Genomic DNA, 15,520 nt, shown 5'->3' with positions numbered 1-15,520 from the left:
CAGATACTGTTCTAGGCACCGGAGAAATAACTTTGAATCTCATTGCAGTGAAAGCTAGGGACAGGGGGTCAGAGTTGAACTGAGCGATGAATTGTCGTAGAACCTGGAAGAGGAAGGTGGGTTAGGAGGCTCTTCCCGTCTCTGGAGCAGAAGGGGGATAAAGTTCTGATGTGAGAGGTGGTGGTACAAATGGAAAGGATAGACTGAAAGTGGCCTACAGAGAAAAAAGTGACAGGCCTTGGGGAGTGGTTGGTGTGAGAGTTGGAGTCAAAGATGCATCCAGAGTTTTGTGTCTGAGTTAGGGGGAGGCTGTGATGCTGCAGACAGAATTAGAGACTCAGGGAGGAGCTGGTTTGGAGGGAAAGATGTTGAGTTTTTTTTTAAACCAGCTGATTCATGAGCTGTCAAGCCATCCAGGTGGAGGAGCCCATTTCAGCAATTGTGACTATTGTACCAGACTTTAAAAGAACATAGCCAAAGATAAAGATCTGGGAGTCTTCCAGATATTAGCTTTGGTGGAAGCCATCCGGATAGACGAGATCACTGAGAGGGAGTGTGTATGTGATGAAGAGGGCAGGAGACATTTGATCTGAGGGACATTCACATTGAGGAGGTGGAAGAAGAAAAGGCCAAGAAGAGGAAGGGGCAGTTGGGAGGCGGTGGAGGAGAAGAGTAGTTGGGAAATGCTCCTGAGGGAAGCAGAGAGGGCAGGGAAGCCCGTTCATGCTGTGTCTGGGGTACATAAGAATGTGTGCAAACCCTAAGTGCCTTTGGGGAAACAGACTCTAGGGGAAAACATCCCTTGGAATGTATTCAGCTGTAAAAGTGTTGAGCCACCTGATCATTTTATCACTTAGTGCTTCAGCCAGAGGGTGAGGAGGGAGAGAGAGAGGAGGAGGCTCTCTGGTGAGTCATCCCTCCTGCATGTTAGGAGTTTTGGTTGAAGGGTTTGCAGAGAGAGAGGGAAAAAAAAAAAAGAGAGAAAGGAGAGAGAGAAGAAGAGAGGTTTTACTATAGGTGCCTGGAGCACTATGGCAACAATAGTATTATAGACGCTATAGCCTTTGCTCTGAGAGGTGTAACCACTAAGGGGAAGGAATCTGGGGACTTTCTCTGATTGAATCTGTCTGTGACATCCTATTTCCAGTAGCGTGGAAGGTTGAGTGCTGTGTGGACATTTGTAGCTCATGCAGAGCCTACCCAGATAAAGGGACATTGTATCTTCCACTTTTGACCGTGTTCTGGAAGAGACTCTGTTCCCACCACTTAGCTCTTACTGACTTCCGAGGGATCCCAAGCCCGTCCATTCTGGGTCCTTGAAACTATTCTTATCCAGCTTTAAGGTTCAGGCCAAGCCTACCCCTTCAGCTTGTCTCTTGCAGTAGGTTGTCTTAGTTCATTCCTGCTGCTATAACAAAATATAGACTGTGTAATTTATAAAACAGCATACATTCATTTCTCACAGTTCTGAAGGCTGGGAAGTCCAGGGTCAAAGTGCTAGCAGGTTTTATATCTGTTGAGGACATGATCTTTGCTTCTAAGATGGTACCTTGAATGCGCCTTCTGCCAGAGAGGACAAATACCACCGTGTCCTTACATGGTGTGAGGCTGAAAGGCAAAAGGGGCCTAGCTACTTCCCTCAACCTTTGTATAAGATATCCAAGTCCATGCATCAGTTTAGCCTGGATGGCCTAAATCATACCATAAAGATCCCACCTGTTGCTACTGTTACGTTGGGCATTATGTTTTAACATGAAGTGTGGAGGGACACAAACATTCAAACCATGGCAAAGATGTGGCCTTTGGCATTAAACAGTCATATCAGGGAGTGGGGGAATCAGAGACTGACCCAACAACAATTTGTTTTCACATGTTTGGTTGTCTGGCTTAACCAGATATAGTTTTGTACAAAAACTGCTTCCATGGGGTCAGTTCCTGACCGCACCTCCCATGGGGTCAGTATGTGACTTAGGCAGGTACAGGCTCCCAATCCAGCTCTGTGTGATCTGAGTCATCTCATCTGAGAAATGGTTGAAGATGACCACACCCACCTCTTACGATTCCTGCACAAATCAAGTGTGGTAACACACACAAGGTCAACTTTCCCCAAGTGTTGCTTATTGCTGCCACTTTGAATATTTTTATTTGGTTCTCCTACTTAACTCTCTTTTTGTTGAGTTGTTTTTACAGTTTCTTTCCCTTTTCCCCCAATGTTTTTCGCTTAAGAAAAAAGGTAATTAATTTGAAGACAATGATAACCTAAAACCCCTTAGCCAGCTCCTGTCTGGCTCTCATGGCAAAAGAAGGGTCTCAAATGCTTTGATTTAGTGGGATAATTCCTTTTGGGAAATAAGGAGTAGTCTTTTGACATTACCTATGATGCTTGGTGTCCGTCTCTGCAGAGATGACAATACTCCCACCCATTGGGTTGACAAAACATTTCATACACACCCTCTCAGCAACTTCAGCATCATTCCGCGAGCTGGGTCTCTACTATCAGTGAAAGCAATCTCTTCTCTGTGCATCTATCCAGAGGAGATGAAATCACCATCTTGCAAAGATAATTGCACTCCCATGTTCAATGTGGCAGTATGCCCGATAGCCAAGATATGGGAACAACCTAAATAATCTGTGAATGGACAAATGGACAAAGACAATGAGGGTGTATATATGCAATGGAGTATTATTTAGCCATAAAAAGAAGGCCATCCTGCCATTCGCCACAACACGGATGGACTTGGAGGCTATTGTGCTAAGAGAAATAAGCCAAACCCAGGAAGACAAATATTACATGACCTCACTTAAGTGTAGACCCTACAGAGAAAAGGAGCTCTAATACAGAGATTGAGAATGAAACAGTGGGTACCACAGGCCATGGGTTGGGGTGGGGAAGTGGAGAGATGTAGGTCAAAGGTGCAGATACATCAGGTGTTAGAGATCTAATTACAACATGAGGATGATAGTTCATACAATTGTTTTTTTGGGGGGGATTTTCATTAAATAGATAATCAGCTGCTACTGTCACAAAAAAGTTTGTGAGATGATGTTAATCTGCTTCACTACAGTGAACATTTGCTATCTATATGTATGTCCTAAGATCATGTTGTAAACCTTAGATATCCACAATAAAATTTATCTTGGAAAAAGGAGTGATCTTTGGCCATTACCCCTAATGCTTGGTGTCTGTCCCTGTGAATATAACTGTAACACCCCCTGCAGTGGTGTGGCCCTGTGAGTTTACAAAGCGTTTTCATATACATCCTCTCTACAATCTCAGTGTCATTCTGTGAGTTGGATCTTTCAACCCCAGTAAGCTGGCGCCTGTCTTCAGTTTTTAGGGGGTGTGTGTGCACACGCGCACACACACACTTAAAGAATTGCTTTTTTTCTTTTAACTCAGAAAGCTAAAGTTTCAAAGCAGGTGGGGTGTGGGTTAAACACCGTTCTAAATGGCAGGCCTGCTGTTCCTGGGGAGGGAGAGTGGCCTGAAAGTTTAAAAATAACCTGAACATTATAGACTCCTGTGAATTCTACAGCCCAGAGCACTGAGAGTCTGTGGGTGTTTTACCTGCTGGAGTGCAGGCAGGAAAACAAATTGAGAGGCAGGAGGATTTAAATTTGCTGAGCCCTTCAGTGGCACGTGTTGGGAGCAGAAATATTCATGAAGAAAAGAACAAACAAAAACCATACCTAATGATCAGGATCAATGTTCTTGGATGGTCGGAGTAGTGCTGCCTTTGCATTTGCTGACACAGGGCACTGGATAATGTTTGGGTCTACAAGGCAGGAGGCTTACTTTCTGCTCAGAACGACTATCCTTTCTTCCTTTCTCCCTTCCCTCCCTGTCTACCCCTCTGGAGACTGGTGGGTAGTTTTTCCAGGTAGCTACTCGAGGCTGACCAACCAGGGAGCTCAGGGATTGGGGCAGGTTGCATGAATGTGGCCATTTATTGCACAGCAAGTATTGTTACGCCAAGTAAATGGTATGTAAAGCTGCGCTCATCATGAGTAAATAGTGGACAGCGGCATACCCTTTTAATTCTGAGAAGTTCTGAAGAGTGAAAACAGTTTCTGAACTGGGACTTGATTCTCCTCGGCGTGACTCAAATTGCCCTGGATTGTTGTAACGCAGAATTTCTGCAGCAGCAGGTCAGGCTAATCATTTGCTCTGAAATTCAGTCTGTCAGTAACTCCCTGAGTTTCAGTGGGCAGGCATGACTGTTGTCATTTTAGCATATGGGGTATAAATCCAACCAGGACTGAGGGGCAAGTCTCCTGGTATTGTCCACACCCTGATGACTTGTACATTCTGAAGCCCCTCAGCACCATCTGTAGAGTCTGGACATATTCTTACTTCTTGGACTTGTAGAATCATCATGAAACAAAATGGCTAGCTTAAATCTCTACTCATGATATCTGTGAGAGGCCTTATAGTGATTAAGATAATGGATTGCAGAGTCAGATAGATCTAGGGGTGACTTTCTACTGTCACCTACCACCTGTCTGGGAAATTATTTAGTCTCTTTCAATCTCACTTCTCTTATCTGTAAAATGGTGATTTTAAGAGTACTCACCACAGAGAATTATTCAGAGAAATAAGGAAAGGAAAGCACTTAGCACAGTGCCCTGCACATAGTAAGTACTAATACTTAGTATAAATATTACTATAAACCCCATCACCTATAATTGTCTTTGTAATTATTCTTTACTTGTTTGATGCATGCCTATTTTGCTCCATCATTTTTCTAGCTCGAGAATTTGCAATATGAAGTTATGACTTATTAGGGGATAGAGATTATTTAAACAAAAGAAATATAGCATAATAGCAGGCCTTGAATTATTATATTAATACTTGACTACATCTGGCAGAATTATTTTGATGTCTATGACTGCGTGGTGGGTGGTTGTGTGAAAAAAGAACAAACAACCACGTCTTTAAGGGCTGTACTGTGTGTTTGTGTGTGTCAAAGGCTTGGCTTCTTAAGGGTCTTAGGAGTGTTCCAGAAATTCTCTCTTGATTGAGGATTACATTTCTACCTTTCCCATTTTTAAATGGCACGTTGGGAATATTTAGAAATCTTCAAAATGTAATTTTTCACATTTGAATGTGCTGTGTTAAGCCTGTCTGAGAACTCCCAGCCGCACAGGAAGATTACGTGCATGTTTGCACACTTGACTGGCAGAGCTTGAGATCACATTAGAACCTAGTGTGTGTCTTTGCATATAGGCATTTGCTCATGGAATTCTTTATAAGAGACGTGAGGACATTTGCCTTTTTTTTTTTTTTTTTTTTTTTTGTAGAGAAGAGATAGAACCAATTAAAATAGTGGTCGACGTAGGTTTTTGTTGTCGTTGAAACAGAACATTTTCCTTCCATGTTTCATCGCTGTGGAAAGGGATCTGAAAATATTCTTTATGTGGTGATCTAAATGTTTCCTTTTAATAACTGATTCCCCAGATCTCATTTTGACCCTGTTTTTAAAAACAGGAAGGATAAACTGGACAAGCGGGACCTGAGTTAGCCACAGAGCAAGAATGTGCTAGGGGAATCGTAGCTCCTCAGGTAGGGGCCAGACAGCTCAGAGATGCCCAAACCTTTTTTCACCAAAAAGAGTTACAGGAGATTCATTCATCTATTGACTGTTTATTTAGTAGAGTCCTGCTATGAGGACAACATAATGCAGGCATTCTGGGTAATAAAATAAAGGGGGAGCTATGTCCTCTACTCTTACGAAGAAGCTTCCATGGTTAAGGAGAAAAGGCATGCATAATTGAAGAGTTAAATGTAGTTTAATGTATGCAATGGTGAAGTTATATTCACAACAACAACAACAGCGAGTAAGCAAGGTACTACGTGAATGGCATGGAAGTTCTGTGAGTTCACAGGAGGTAGAGGTCACAGAGTTGGAGAGATTCTGGAAGGTTTCATGGGGCCAGCAGAATTGAACTGAACCACACTTTAAAGGATGCCTGGGAGGGGGAAAAGCAGAAAGGAAGGAGGATGTCCTCGGGGCAGTCTGCAGCAGATGCTGTGAGCAGGGCTTTGAGGTAAGCGTGGGCATGACATGTTTGCTATAACTGTGTTAATTCTGTGATGTGTGGGGAGATGGTACTGGAAAGAGAGGTTGAATTCAGACTTCCCTAAATTGTCAGGCTAAGGAGTTTGGCCATTTTATAGACAGTGGTGAGCCATTGAAGTTAAGTGATTAATGACAGGGAGAACAATGTCATGTGGATGGAAACTGGAATGTCAGGACGGGAGCTGGCTTTGAAGGATTACAGGGACTTGACTTTTACACACGTTCTGTTTGAGGTGATGAAGGGCAACCCATATGCAGATTCCTATTACTTCGTTGGACATTTGGATCTGGAGATGAGACGAAAGGGACTAGACATGGGAGTCAAGGGGACAGTGGAAACTGTGGATAAGATTTGACCTCAAAGGAAGAGAGAGGAGAGAGAGGGTTGAGGGCACCCCCCTGGTCAGATGAGAACAATGTGAAGAGGGAGAGGAGGGAGCAGTGAGAGACTGGGAGATGTGGGGCCTGGGGTTCCAAGAGGGGGGATCCCTAAGCAAGAGGAGAGACCACTGGTGCCAAATGCTATAGAATGACCAAGGAAATGGAGAGTAAAACAAGGACCCTTAGGAGGTCAGTGGGAGTCTTACTGCAATTTCTGGGGAGTGGAAGAGACAGAACCGGCAAACAGCCTGCCCAGGTGTATGTTTGGAAACTGGCCTTGAGTCTGTATCATATGGGAATGCCTTAATCACTCCGGTTATTTTATACTAGGTGGGTGTCACCAGCTGCTCAGTGTAGGAGCGAGTGGGAGAGAGAGGGTGTGGTGATGGACAAGTGGTGGCATACTCTGCTGACAAGTCCAGCCCAGAGGACCCCAGTTGAAGCAGGACTGGGGGTGCAGTGGACTCAGTGGAGTCTTGTCCTCTTCTCTGGCCCTCAGGTCCTTCTAGGCAGCTGGAACTGTGATCTGCCTTTTCTGCTCCTGTGGCACGATCTTGAATGAAATGTGGCTAGTGGCTCAAGGCAAGAGGAGACTCTAACCAGGGCACCTTTTCCCAGGCACCACTCCCTTTGATCTAGCCCCTGACCGGATGCCCGGCGTGTGGAAGGTGCTCACCGCATGCGTGCTGAATGAATGAATCAGCCCGAGCCCACCCAGGCTGAGTGTGCTTTGCAAGGTGTAGGCTGTATTGTGTTTTCTGAGTCAGGAGACCGTGGGGGTGGATGGATGGGCGTGCTCCTGTCAGTTGCTCTCCCCCTCTGCTCACCCCCCTTAGAGGGAGTGGGAGCTCTGCCCAGCAAGTCCCTTTCTGCACTTGGCTGTCCACTGGACAGCACATTTGGGCCCTGAGGGTGGGAGGGGAGGTGGACAGTGGTGGGAGGAGGGATCCTTTGCTATCTGGGGCTAAACTATGAACCTCCAAAGCAACTTTGCCAATAAGGGTTAATATCTGTTAGGTTAAATATATTTGGCTTTTCTCTAGGCTGAAAAGTGACCTCATCTTAGGGAAAAGCAAAGGTTAAGGTGGTAAAGCTACAATCTTTGTGATCCTAGATGCATCAAAATCAATTAAAAATGCTGATTGACCCATCAGTCCCATGCATCTTGCAACCCTCCCGCATCCCACTCATGCTCCAGGCTTCATGCCCTCATGCCAGCTTTCAAAGCGATCTCTCGGATCCTTCCCTTTCCGGGGCTGCCTCCACCCAGAGGGGATGACTCCCACTCTGTTCTTTCCGAGTGCTCCCCTACAGTGTGCTCCACATCCTGTCTCAGAGCCCTTCGTGGGTATGTTTTTCCCTTTTCCTCTTTTAAACTGTAAGCTCTTAGAGGCTGTGACTGTGTCTAATTTATCTTTGAGCCTCAGAATCTCTGAGAACAATGCCTGGGACATCAAAAGGAATTAATGACTATTTATTAAATGGGTTTATGAATTCATGAATAAGTAAACAAACAAACAACTCTCTCAGGTACCAGAGATTTTAGACTCCCCAGACACTGGTTTTCTACTGTTTTTCCTTTTTTTCCCCTCTCTCCCTCCATTCTTCTTTATGACCACATCTCAGGCACCTACAGGTCTCTGCTCCTCCATCCATCCCACACATACACCAAGTCATGTGTCCATCCTGGGTGGCACTTCGAAAGTGTGCTTTAAGAAACAGAAAGTCACCAGATAGGCAGTGTTTGCTATGTGTTACTGTCATCACAGCTACAAGAGCTGAACATATTAACTAACTTAACCTTCACACCAGCCCTATGGGGCAGAGTAAAAGTTTGCATTCTTAGACATTTAATGTCCTGGGAGGCTCTCTAGCTAAAGGTCATGCTTTCCTTCTCCAAGGTCTAAGATCATGCCTACAACCTGACTCTTAAGCAAGAAAAACATTATTTTGACATACACTATGTCACTAGTGGCCACGTATTACAAAGAATCCCAGCATTACTGTTAGAAGTCAGAGTTCTGCTATTTTCTAAGCTCTATGCATTTGGACAGGGTCCTGACCCTCTCGGCCTCAGATAACAGAATGTGTATCACAGTCCTGCAGCAAAAATTCAGTGAGACCACATGATAGTTGGGGCCCAGTAAGTGTTGGGTTGTCATAAATGAATGGTCTTCAAAACATTTTAAAGTAAAATTTGCAGATCTTTGGTTAGCTGCAGGGTGTTAAGAGTTGTGGGGCTTCTCTGGCTCAGGTTTGAGAGATGCTGGTTCTAGGGCTGGACATTACATAAGGATGTGCAGTTCATTTTCACCCAAGCAAGGGCTATGAGGTACTGTGAAAACTACCAGACTTCCGAGATGTCTGCATTGCTGTGATGCGCCTCTGCTTTGCTATGCATTTGCACATGGTCTCCTGCCAATTTTTTTCTTAAGAACCCACTCCCAAATCCTCTCTGCATTATGTTCCTTAGAGCACTGCTTTGCATAAGAGTCTATTTCTTGGAAAAGCTCAACGGGAGAAAAATAGAACAAAAGGGGCTCTGATAGCTTAAGCATAAGCTATCCGAGTGTAACTGGCAGGGTGGGGGAAGATGAGGGAGCAGGCTGGTGCGAGGGGCACATGTCTTTTGGATGAGACCCAAATTTGCAGACTCCTCAGTGATGGGCTGAAGTCTCACATGAAAAATAGTCTAAGGCCTGATAGATCTGGGAAGAGCTTTTGAATCAGGGGGAATAGGCCAACTGCTTCTTTAACCTTACTACTCACATCCATCTGTCTCAGTACAAACTCTCATGGCCTGCCTGGGGTGGAGGCAGTGTGGGCACCTTGTTTGCTTCCTTTTTCAGAGGAGGCTGAAGGGACCGCCTGCCATCCCCATCACTCTTGATGGCATCTTGGATGGTACAGCACAGTAATACAGCCGTATAGTAAAGACTATAAAATTTAATATTCTGAATGGGCAGAATACTCTAGGACAGTTTGTAATTTGTTTCCTTAGCCCCTGTTGAGGTCCTAGTTTGCAGGCTAGTGCAGAAAAGCACGGAAAGCATTTGGCTACCCCATAACTTCTGTGTGTGTGTGTTATTGATCTTGTACCCTGGCTTGTAGGGCTGCACTTTCCAGGCACTGTGAGATAGGTGGTTGCATTGTGGTAAAATTTAGGGCTTGGACCTTGACAAAGTCCCACAGTGGAGTAGAGGGCTGGTGACAAGGCATCACCTGTTTAGGAGTATCTAGGCTTCACTGAGGCTGGGTGTGCGGAGCTCTGGGCTGTCAAGTACTAAGCTCACAAGGGTATCTCACAAGTCACCAGTAGATGGTGCTAAGACAACAGGAAAATGCCGGCGACTGTCCCACTGAGGCTGGAAAAGGATTTTCAGGTCTTCACACCGGTTTCTAAGCAGTTGTGCCTAGTTGCTGATTTTCCACATTTCCATTTGTGGGTCCTTAAGAAGAAAGTAGTACTGGAAGTAGAATACCCATCAGATTCTCTCATGAAAAGCATTATGACAACAATCTGATCATGAACTCTTTCTAAAGGATCCTCCAGGATCTTGAGGGCACTAGATGTATCCCCTGTTAAACACCTTCCCGGCAAGGTGCCAGAAGCTTTGGCCACTGATCAAATTCAATTTGCGGATGGTAAGCATAGCATTTCCAGTGGCGATAGGTCATTGTATGGTTTCATCTCTCAATGATGAACAATTTGGAATCTCACTATTGCTGCCCCTTAGGGCAGTGTGGGTTTCAGAAAGAACCATAAACTGAAAGTCAGATGTGTTAGGAGCCCACGCTCTGTCTCTTATCAGACAGTGGGCAAATGGCATCACACTGCAGAAACTCTACTGCTTTGTCTGTCAAATCAGGGTCATGATCCATGTGTGGCCAGGCTGATCTCCGAGGTGTGGAGTGAGGCTCAGCTGTAGGGTTTATGTTAACCGAAACTATTAAACACACATTATTCAACCATTAAAATTGTAGCTGTCCTAAGGAGTTGGGAGATTGGAGAACATGAAACCAATATAGAGATTCATAGATATGAAAGGTCTCAGCTATGACAACCAGGTGAGAACTGGAAGATGAAAATGTCTCTACTAGGGTTGCTGCCCTTAGGCCAACTCTTTTCCTGAAGCTATTTATGCCACCTATCCTTTTGGGTTCCAACCTCCAGGAATTTGTCCCTTGTAACTCCCCACATAGGTGCCCATACTCCCCAATATATTATACATATCCCCAACCTATGCATTTGTGATCCCCATCTCCTCAGAAGGCAGGTATCAACTCCAGTGGGTCTTCACATTTCCATGTGTAATATCCTGTCTCAAGAATATTCTAGGTCTCTAAAGAATTATGGCAGCCAAAAAGAACATAGGACATGGCAGAGAGAGGAAAGGGAATTAGTACTGGATCTCTGCTGAATGGATGACATTGAAGGGACAAGTCAGGGATCTCTGATCTTCTGAGAAGCACTCCCAGGAGATGAAAGGCTAGTGAGCCCCAGTCTGTTGGGAAGGGGGTACAGTCACAGCATGAAGTAAGGTTTGTGAAGCAGTCTTGCCCATGAGGTTATATAATTTAATTCAGTCTAAGAAGAAATACATTATTGATGTCATCATTCATTTTGTTCATTATTATATCCTCAGTACCTGGCACATGCAAGGTACTCAAAGATATCAAATGAATGATTTGAATGAATTTTGTGCTATGGATTATGGTACTACCTGAAAGCCAGGGCATGTACTTGATAATTTCTGAAAGCCCTTTCTAATCCCTCATAGTTTACAGAGACAGCCACTTGGGGCTGATTCTAAGTGACTGATTGGCTGATGGGACTTCATCGTTCCCACTGTGACCCTCCTTTTCACTTCTGACTAGGTATTCGGACAGAAGAGGATCCTCCATGAAGGCAGGAGGAAAGACAGTAATGTGAAATCAGAATAACAGTTAAGGGCCCATTCACCTTGAATTGTAATTCAGGCCCAAATGGGCTCCCTTGAATCCAAAGGTCCAAGGGCAACAGTAGCTGCCGGAGGTGGAAAATTGAAACCACCCCTTCAGATTTCCAGGACCCACATTTCCTACACACACACACACAAGCTGACATACATTCACACACAAGAGACACGTGTCAGTGCTCACATGGACTTGCCCCCTCACAGACACATACACTAGGAACACATGCACCACGCACTCAGATGCCACCTCACTTCTCCGCGGTTAATCTTCACCCAGAGACACGCCTCTCACACACATGAAGCCGCACTCACAGGTGATATCCTACCTCCGGGCTCTGATCAGTCTTTGTTTCCTTCCTCAGCCTCTCCTTTTCCCCTTCCTTTCCATTGCTCAGGAGGGGAGAATTTGGACAGGACTATGTGTTGAGGCGAAGGCAGGGGAAGGCAGAGGAAGATGTGCCCCAGCTAATGTGGACATGGGAGGGGACAGCTGGCCCTATCCTCACTTCAGACCAGCAGTCACCCGTGTACAAATTCTTAGTTGCTAAACACGGGGCTCTTTCTCTGGGGCTTGGAGCCCACCTCTGCCCCTCTGTTTTTTGTTTTTTCCTTTTTCTCTTAGTGGGATAGGTTTGAGAAAGTCAGTGGAGCTTATTTGGGAGTAAAAGATGGGGGTAGAAGGACCCTTCTGATTGTCAGGATTTTAAGAAGGGTAGTTTTAGCCGTAACTCGCCCTCCAGGGACGCATTATCTGGATCCCCTTCCAGGAGAGGAGGTGCAGGGCTCTGCTAGAGCGGAACCCAGGAGGCCGCCCCACAAGGGCAGGAACTCCGTGGGGCGCTGGCATCAACACCAGAGTGTGGAGTCCCCAGACTTCCTAGCCTCCCCCATGGGGCCTCCAGGGTGCTAAGTAGGGAGATGAGGAGAGGGTGCTGCCTTCTTCGTGGAGATCCCTGGCAGTGTTAGCCGAGCTTGGGAGGTGCGGAGAAGCGGCGACGCGGCCCTAGCGCGCGGCTCACAGGGCGCAAAAGGCCGGGACTCCTTAGGGCTGCGGGTGGGCCGGGTACTGCGCCAGACGCCGAGAGGGGCACAGCAGTGGGGATCCCTCTTTGCGGGACCGAAAGCGTGAGTGCGAGCGCGCGTGAGTGTGCGCCCCACGCCAGGTCCCCGCTCTCCTGCGGAGGCTCCGCCGCGGCGCCACCAGCTGTGCTTGCCTCTCTCTTCTCCGCGACATTACTTGGGGAAAGGCTAGCGTTCTTGGACCTTTGCGGAGGTGGCTTCTACCCTTTGACCAAATAAATCAATCAGGCAGACCAGCCTCACCTCCCAGGAACCTCCAGCCTTCCGGCCGCGTCCCCGCCCCTCCCGCCTCGCCAGCCCCTCCCCCGCTCCTCCGGGCGCTTCGCCAGCCCCTGCGCACGGCTGGCGCGCCCTCCTCGCCGCCCCCTTCTCCTTTGCGTCCTCCCAGCGGCTCGGGGGAGCGGGGCTAAGTGGAAGACGGAGACCCAGTTGTTAGTGAGGAAGTTCGGTCCTTGGATAAGTTCCGTGCCAGGCCGCCACCAGGCTCGGCGGCAACCTGTTCCTCCCGCGCCCAAGCGCTCGCCCGCCCGCCCGCTCGCGCGCCCGCCCTCTCCCGGCGCAGCCGCGGATCGCTGTTGCATGCTGATCCGGGGAGGCGGCGGCGGCGGCCAGCGCTCCGGGCGGATGCTGGCACTCGGGCTTCGCTGCTCCCTGGATGCTGCTCAACTTCTAGCCCAAGCGCAGGAGCTTTGAAGTCATTTGTCCCTCTCCGGTTGGATCGACTTCTTATTTTGATATTTTGGGCGTTGCGGTTTACGCAGGAACCTCAATACCGCTCTTCCCCCTCCCTCTCTCTCCGACGTTTGGATGCGTCTGTGCTGGCAGATTTAAAGACCCAAGTCTTCGCTGTGGAATTTCTTAGATGGACTTGCCTGGGCTGGCGTTATAAAGCATGTCACCGTAATCCCGTCCTCGTCTTTTCTGTTTTTTTTTTCTTTTTTAAAAGAAAAAGTTCTTTTGTTTTCATTCCTCCCTCCCCACCCCTCCCCCCAACCAATAAATCACCAAACTGTTACCTAGCTGGCCGGTGCCTGCCTCTCTCCCTGAACTAGGTGGTGCGTCTGCCAGAAGAGGAGCTATGTTTGAAGAGCAGCCTCCTCCACCCCTTTGCTCTCTGGCCCCTGAACACCACACACTGGCATTTTGAAAAAAGCAGTTGCCTCCAGAAACTGAGCACCCCCGAGCCCTACCCCCAGCCCCGGTGTTTTTTGCTTCTTGAGGAATGGAGCTTCGCAGAGGCTGTGTTTAGATTCAACAGTTCAGAGCGGCGGGGCTGCAGCTGCCGCCTCTCCGAAGAGCTCGCGGAGCTCCCCAGAGGCGGTGGTCCCCGTGCCTGTCTGGATGCGGCTCTGAGTCTCCGTGTGTCTCTCTGCTTGTTGCTGTGTGCGGGTGTTCGGCCGCGATCACCTTTGTGTGTCTTCTGTCTGTTTAAACTTCAGGATGGCTCGCTTCGGGGAGGCGGTGGTCGGCAGGCCGGGGTCGGGCGATGGAGACTCGGACCAGAGCAGGAACCGGCAAGGAACCCCAGTGCCGGCCTCGGGGCCGGCGGCCGCCTACAAGCAGTCGAAAGCGCAGAGGGCGCGGACTATGGCTTTGTACAACCCCATTCCAGTCCGGCAGAACTGTTTCACCGTCAACAGATCCCTGTTCATCTTCGGAGAAGATAACATTGTCAGGAAATACGCCAAGAAGCTCATCGATTGGCCATATCCTTTCTTGCCCACCATAACTCCTCTCTCCCCCTGTGCATTTCTTTGGGTTGGGGGCGGGGGAGGGACGGAGCATGGAGTGTATCCCCTACACCTTCCTGGTGCCAATTTGCCCCTTTGCTGAAGTGCACTCTTTACTTCGGTGCATCTAAGGGGCAAGCTTGGTGCTGTGGTTTGAGCATTAGTGTTTTTCAAGGTAAGACTTCTTGGTTTTTGTTGTTTCCTATGTGGAAATCTCTAGTGTCCCTGGTTGCGTCCCTTTTTGGGCTGGGCTTTTGTCTGATTTCCCAGCCCCCTCTCCATCCCTGGACCCTTCACAAAGTGCACTCTACATAGATTGGGTTACCCCTGATCTCAGTGCTTTCTTTCATAATCAGTTCTCCCTTTTCTCCCTCCCTTGAAGCCCAGCCTCTCTGCCCCCATCCCCTCCAGCTGGGGAGACAACTGCACCGTCAAAGGAAGTTTAGGCTTCCTGAGGGAATTTATCAGTTCAAAAGCTCCAAGGCCAAAACCCTGTGTGCTAATAGACAAATGAATAAATAAAATAGCAGTTTAGCTGGGGACCCAGCTAAACTCTGGGGACTAAGTTTAAGTTCCACTGAAAGCAGAGTGAATGAATGAATGTCAGGGGAGGTGATCTCAATTGCCATAGCCCAAACTGCTCAAAGTTGGAATACTCTTCTCAGCCAAGGAAGAGCAGCTCACCAGGGCCCAGCCTCTCCTTGGTCCTGAGTTGGGTGCCCTTCCTTCTGTGCTTGATCCAGCTGGTTGCTGTAAGACCCAGGATCCAGGTGGATCCGCTGGGCCTGAATTTATTAGAGGATGGCCAGAGGTGTGAAAGCGGTCTGTCTCACTTTAGCTCCAAAGGAACTGCTCTCCACAAAGCTTGTGAGGGCTGTCCCTGATGGTGGTGGTGTCAGCATGGAAGGAGCTTCTTTGCGGGTTTAATCAAGTGCACCAAATGCAGGCTGCTGATTAGGCATCTCACTGCCTTGTTCTTCACTAAGGATTTGGATGCCTGGCAAGGCCATTAGGAATTGTGGGTGGTGGGCTGGCGAAGGCGATTAGTAGGGGATTAGCAAGGAGGCAAGCTAGTGGTGTGGTGTTACATATGGGGGTGGGATGGAAGAACAGGACTTTGATGCTTGTGGAGGGAGATTTGGGAAGGATGCGCCTTCAAATGTGGCCCCTCCTCTTCTTCCTTATCTTCCCTTCTCCCCACCCCTGCTTTCCAGGTGTGCAGCAGTGAGACAGCTAGGGCTGCATTGGGTCTCCAGTATTAACCAGGCATGCAGCTTGCTTCCCTCAGGGC

At 47.8% G+C, this 15,520-nt stretch overlaps 1 protein-coding gene across 1 annotated transcript in view; it reads left to right on the top strand.

Moving 5' to 3' along the window:
• The first annotated feature begins 13,525 nt into the window (after window positions 1–13,525).
• LOC111723816 (voltage-dependent R-type calcium channel subunit alpha-1E-like) overlaps window positions 13,526–15,520 on the top strand; it is a 173,843-nt gene continuing 171,848 nt past the window's right edge. Inside the window, exon 1 of the mRNA XM_023510803.1 lies at window positions 13,526–14,205. Within this exon, the coding sequence (XP_023366571.1) occupies window positions 13,940–14,205 (266 nt within the window). The 5' untranslated portion in view covers window positions 13,526–13,939. The remainder of the gene's footprint in view (window positions 14,206–15,520) is intronic.

The sequence above is a fragment of the Otolemur garnettii genome, unplaced genomic scaffold (genome assembly GCF_000181295.1).
Source record: "Otolemur garnettii isolate 467f Iridium unplaced genomic scaffold, OtoGar3 scaffold00016, whole genome shotgun sequence".
In the NCBI taxonomy this organism is placed as follows: Eukaryota; Metazoa; Chordata; class Mammalia; order Primates; family Galagidae; genus Otolemur; species Otolemur garnettii.
This window is presented reverse-complemented; position numbering and strand designations above follow the sequence as displayed.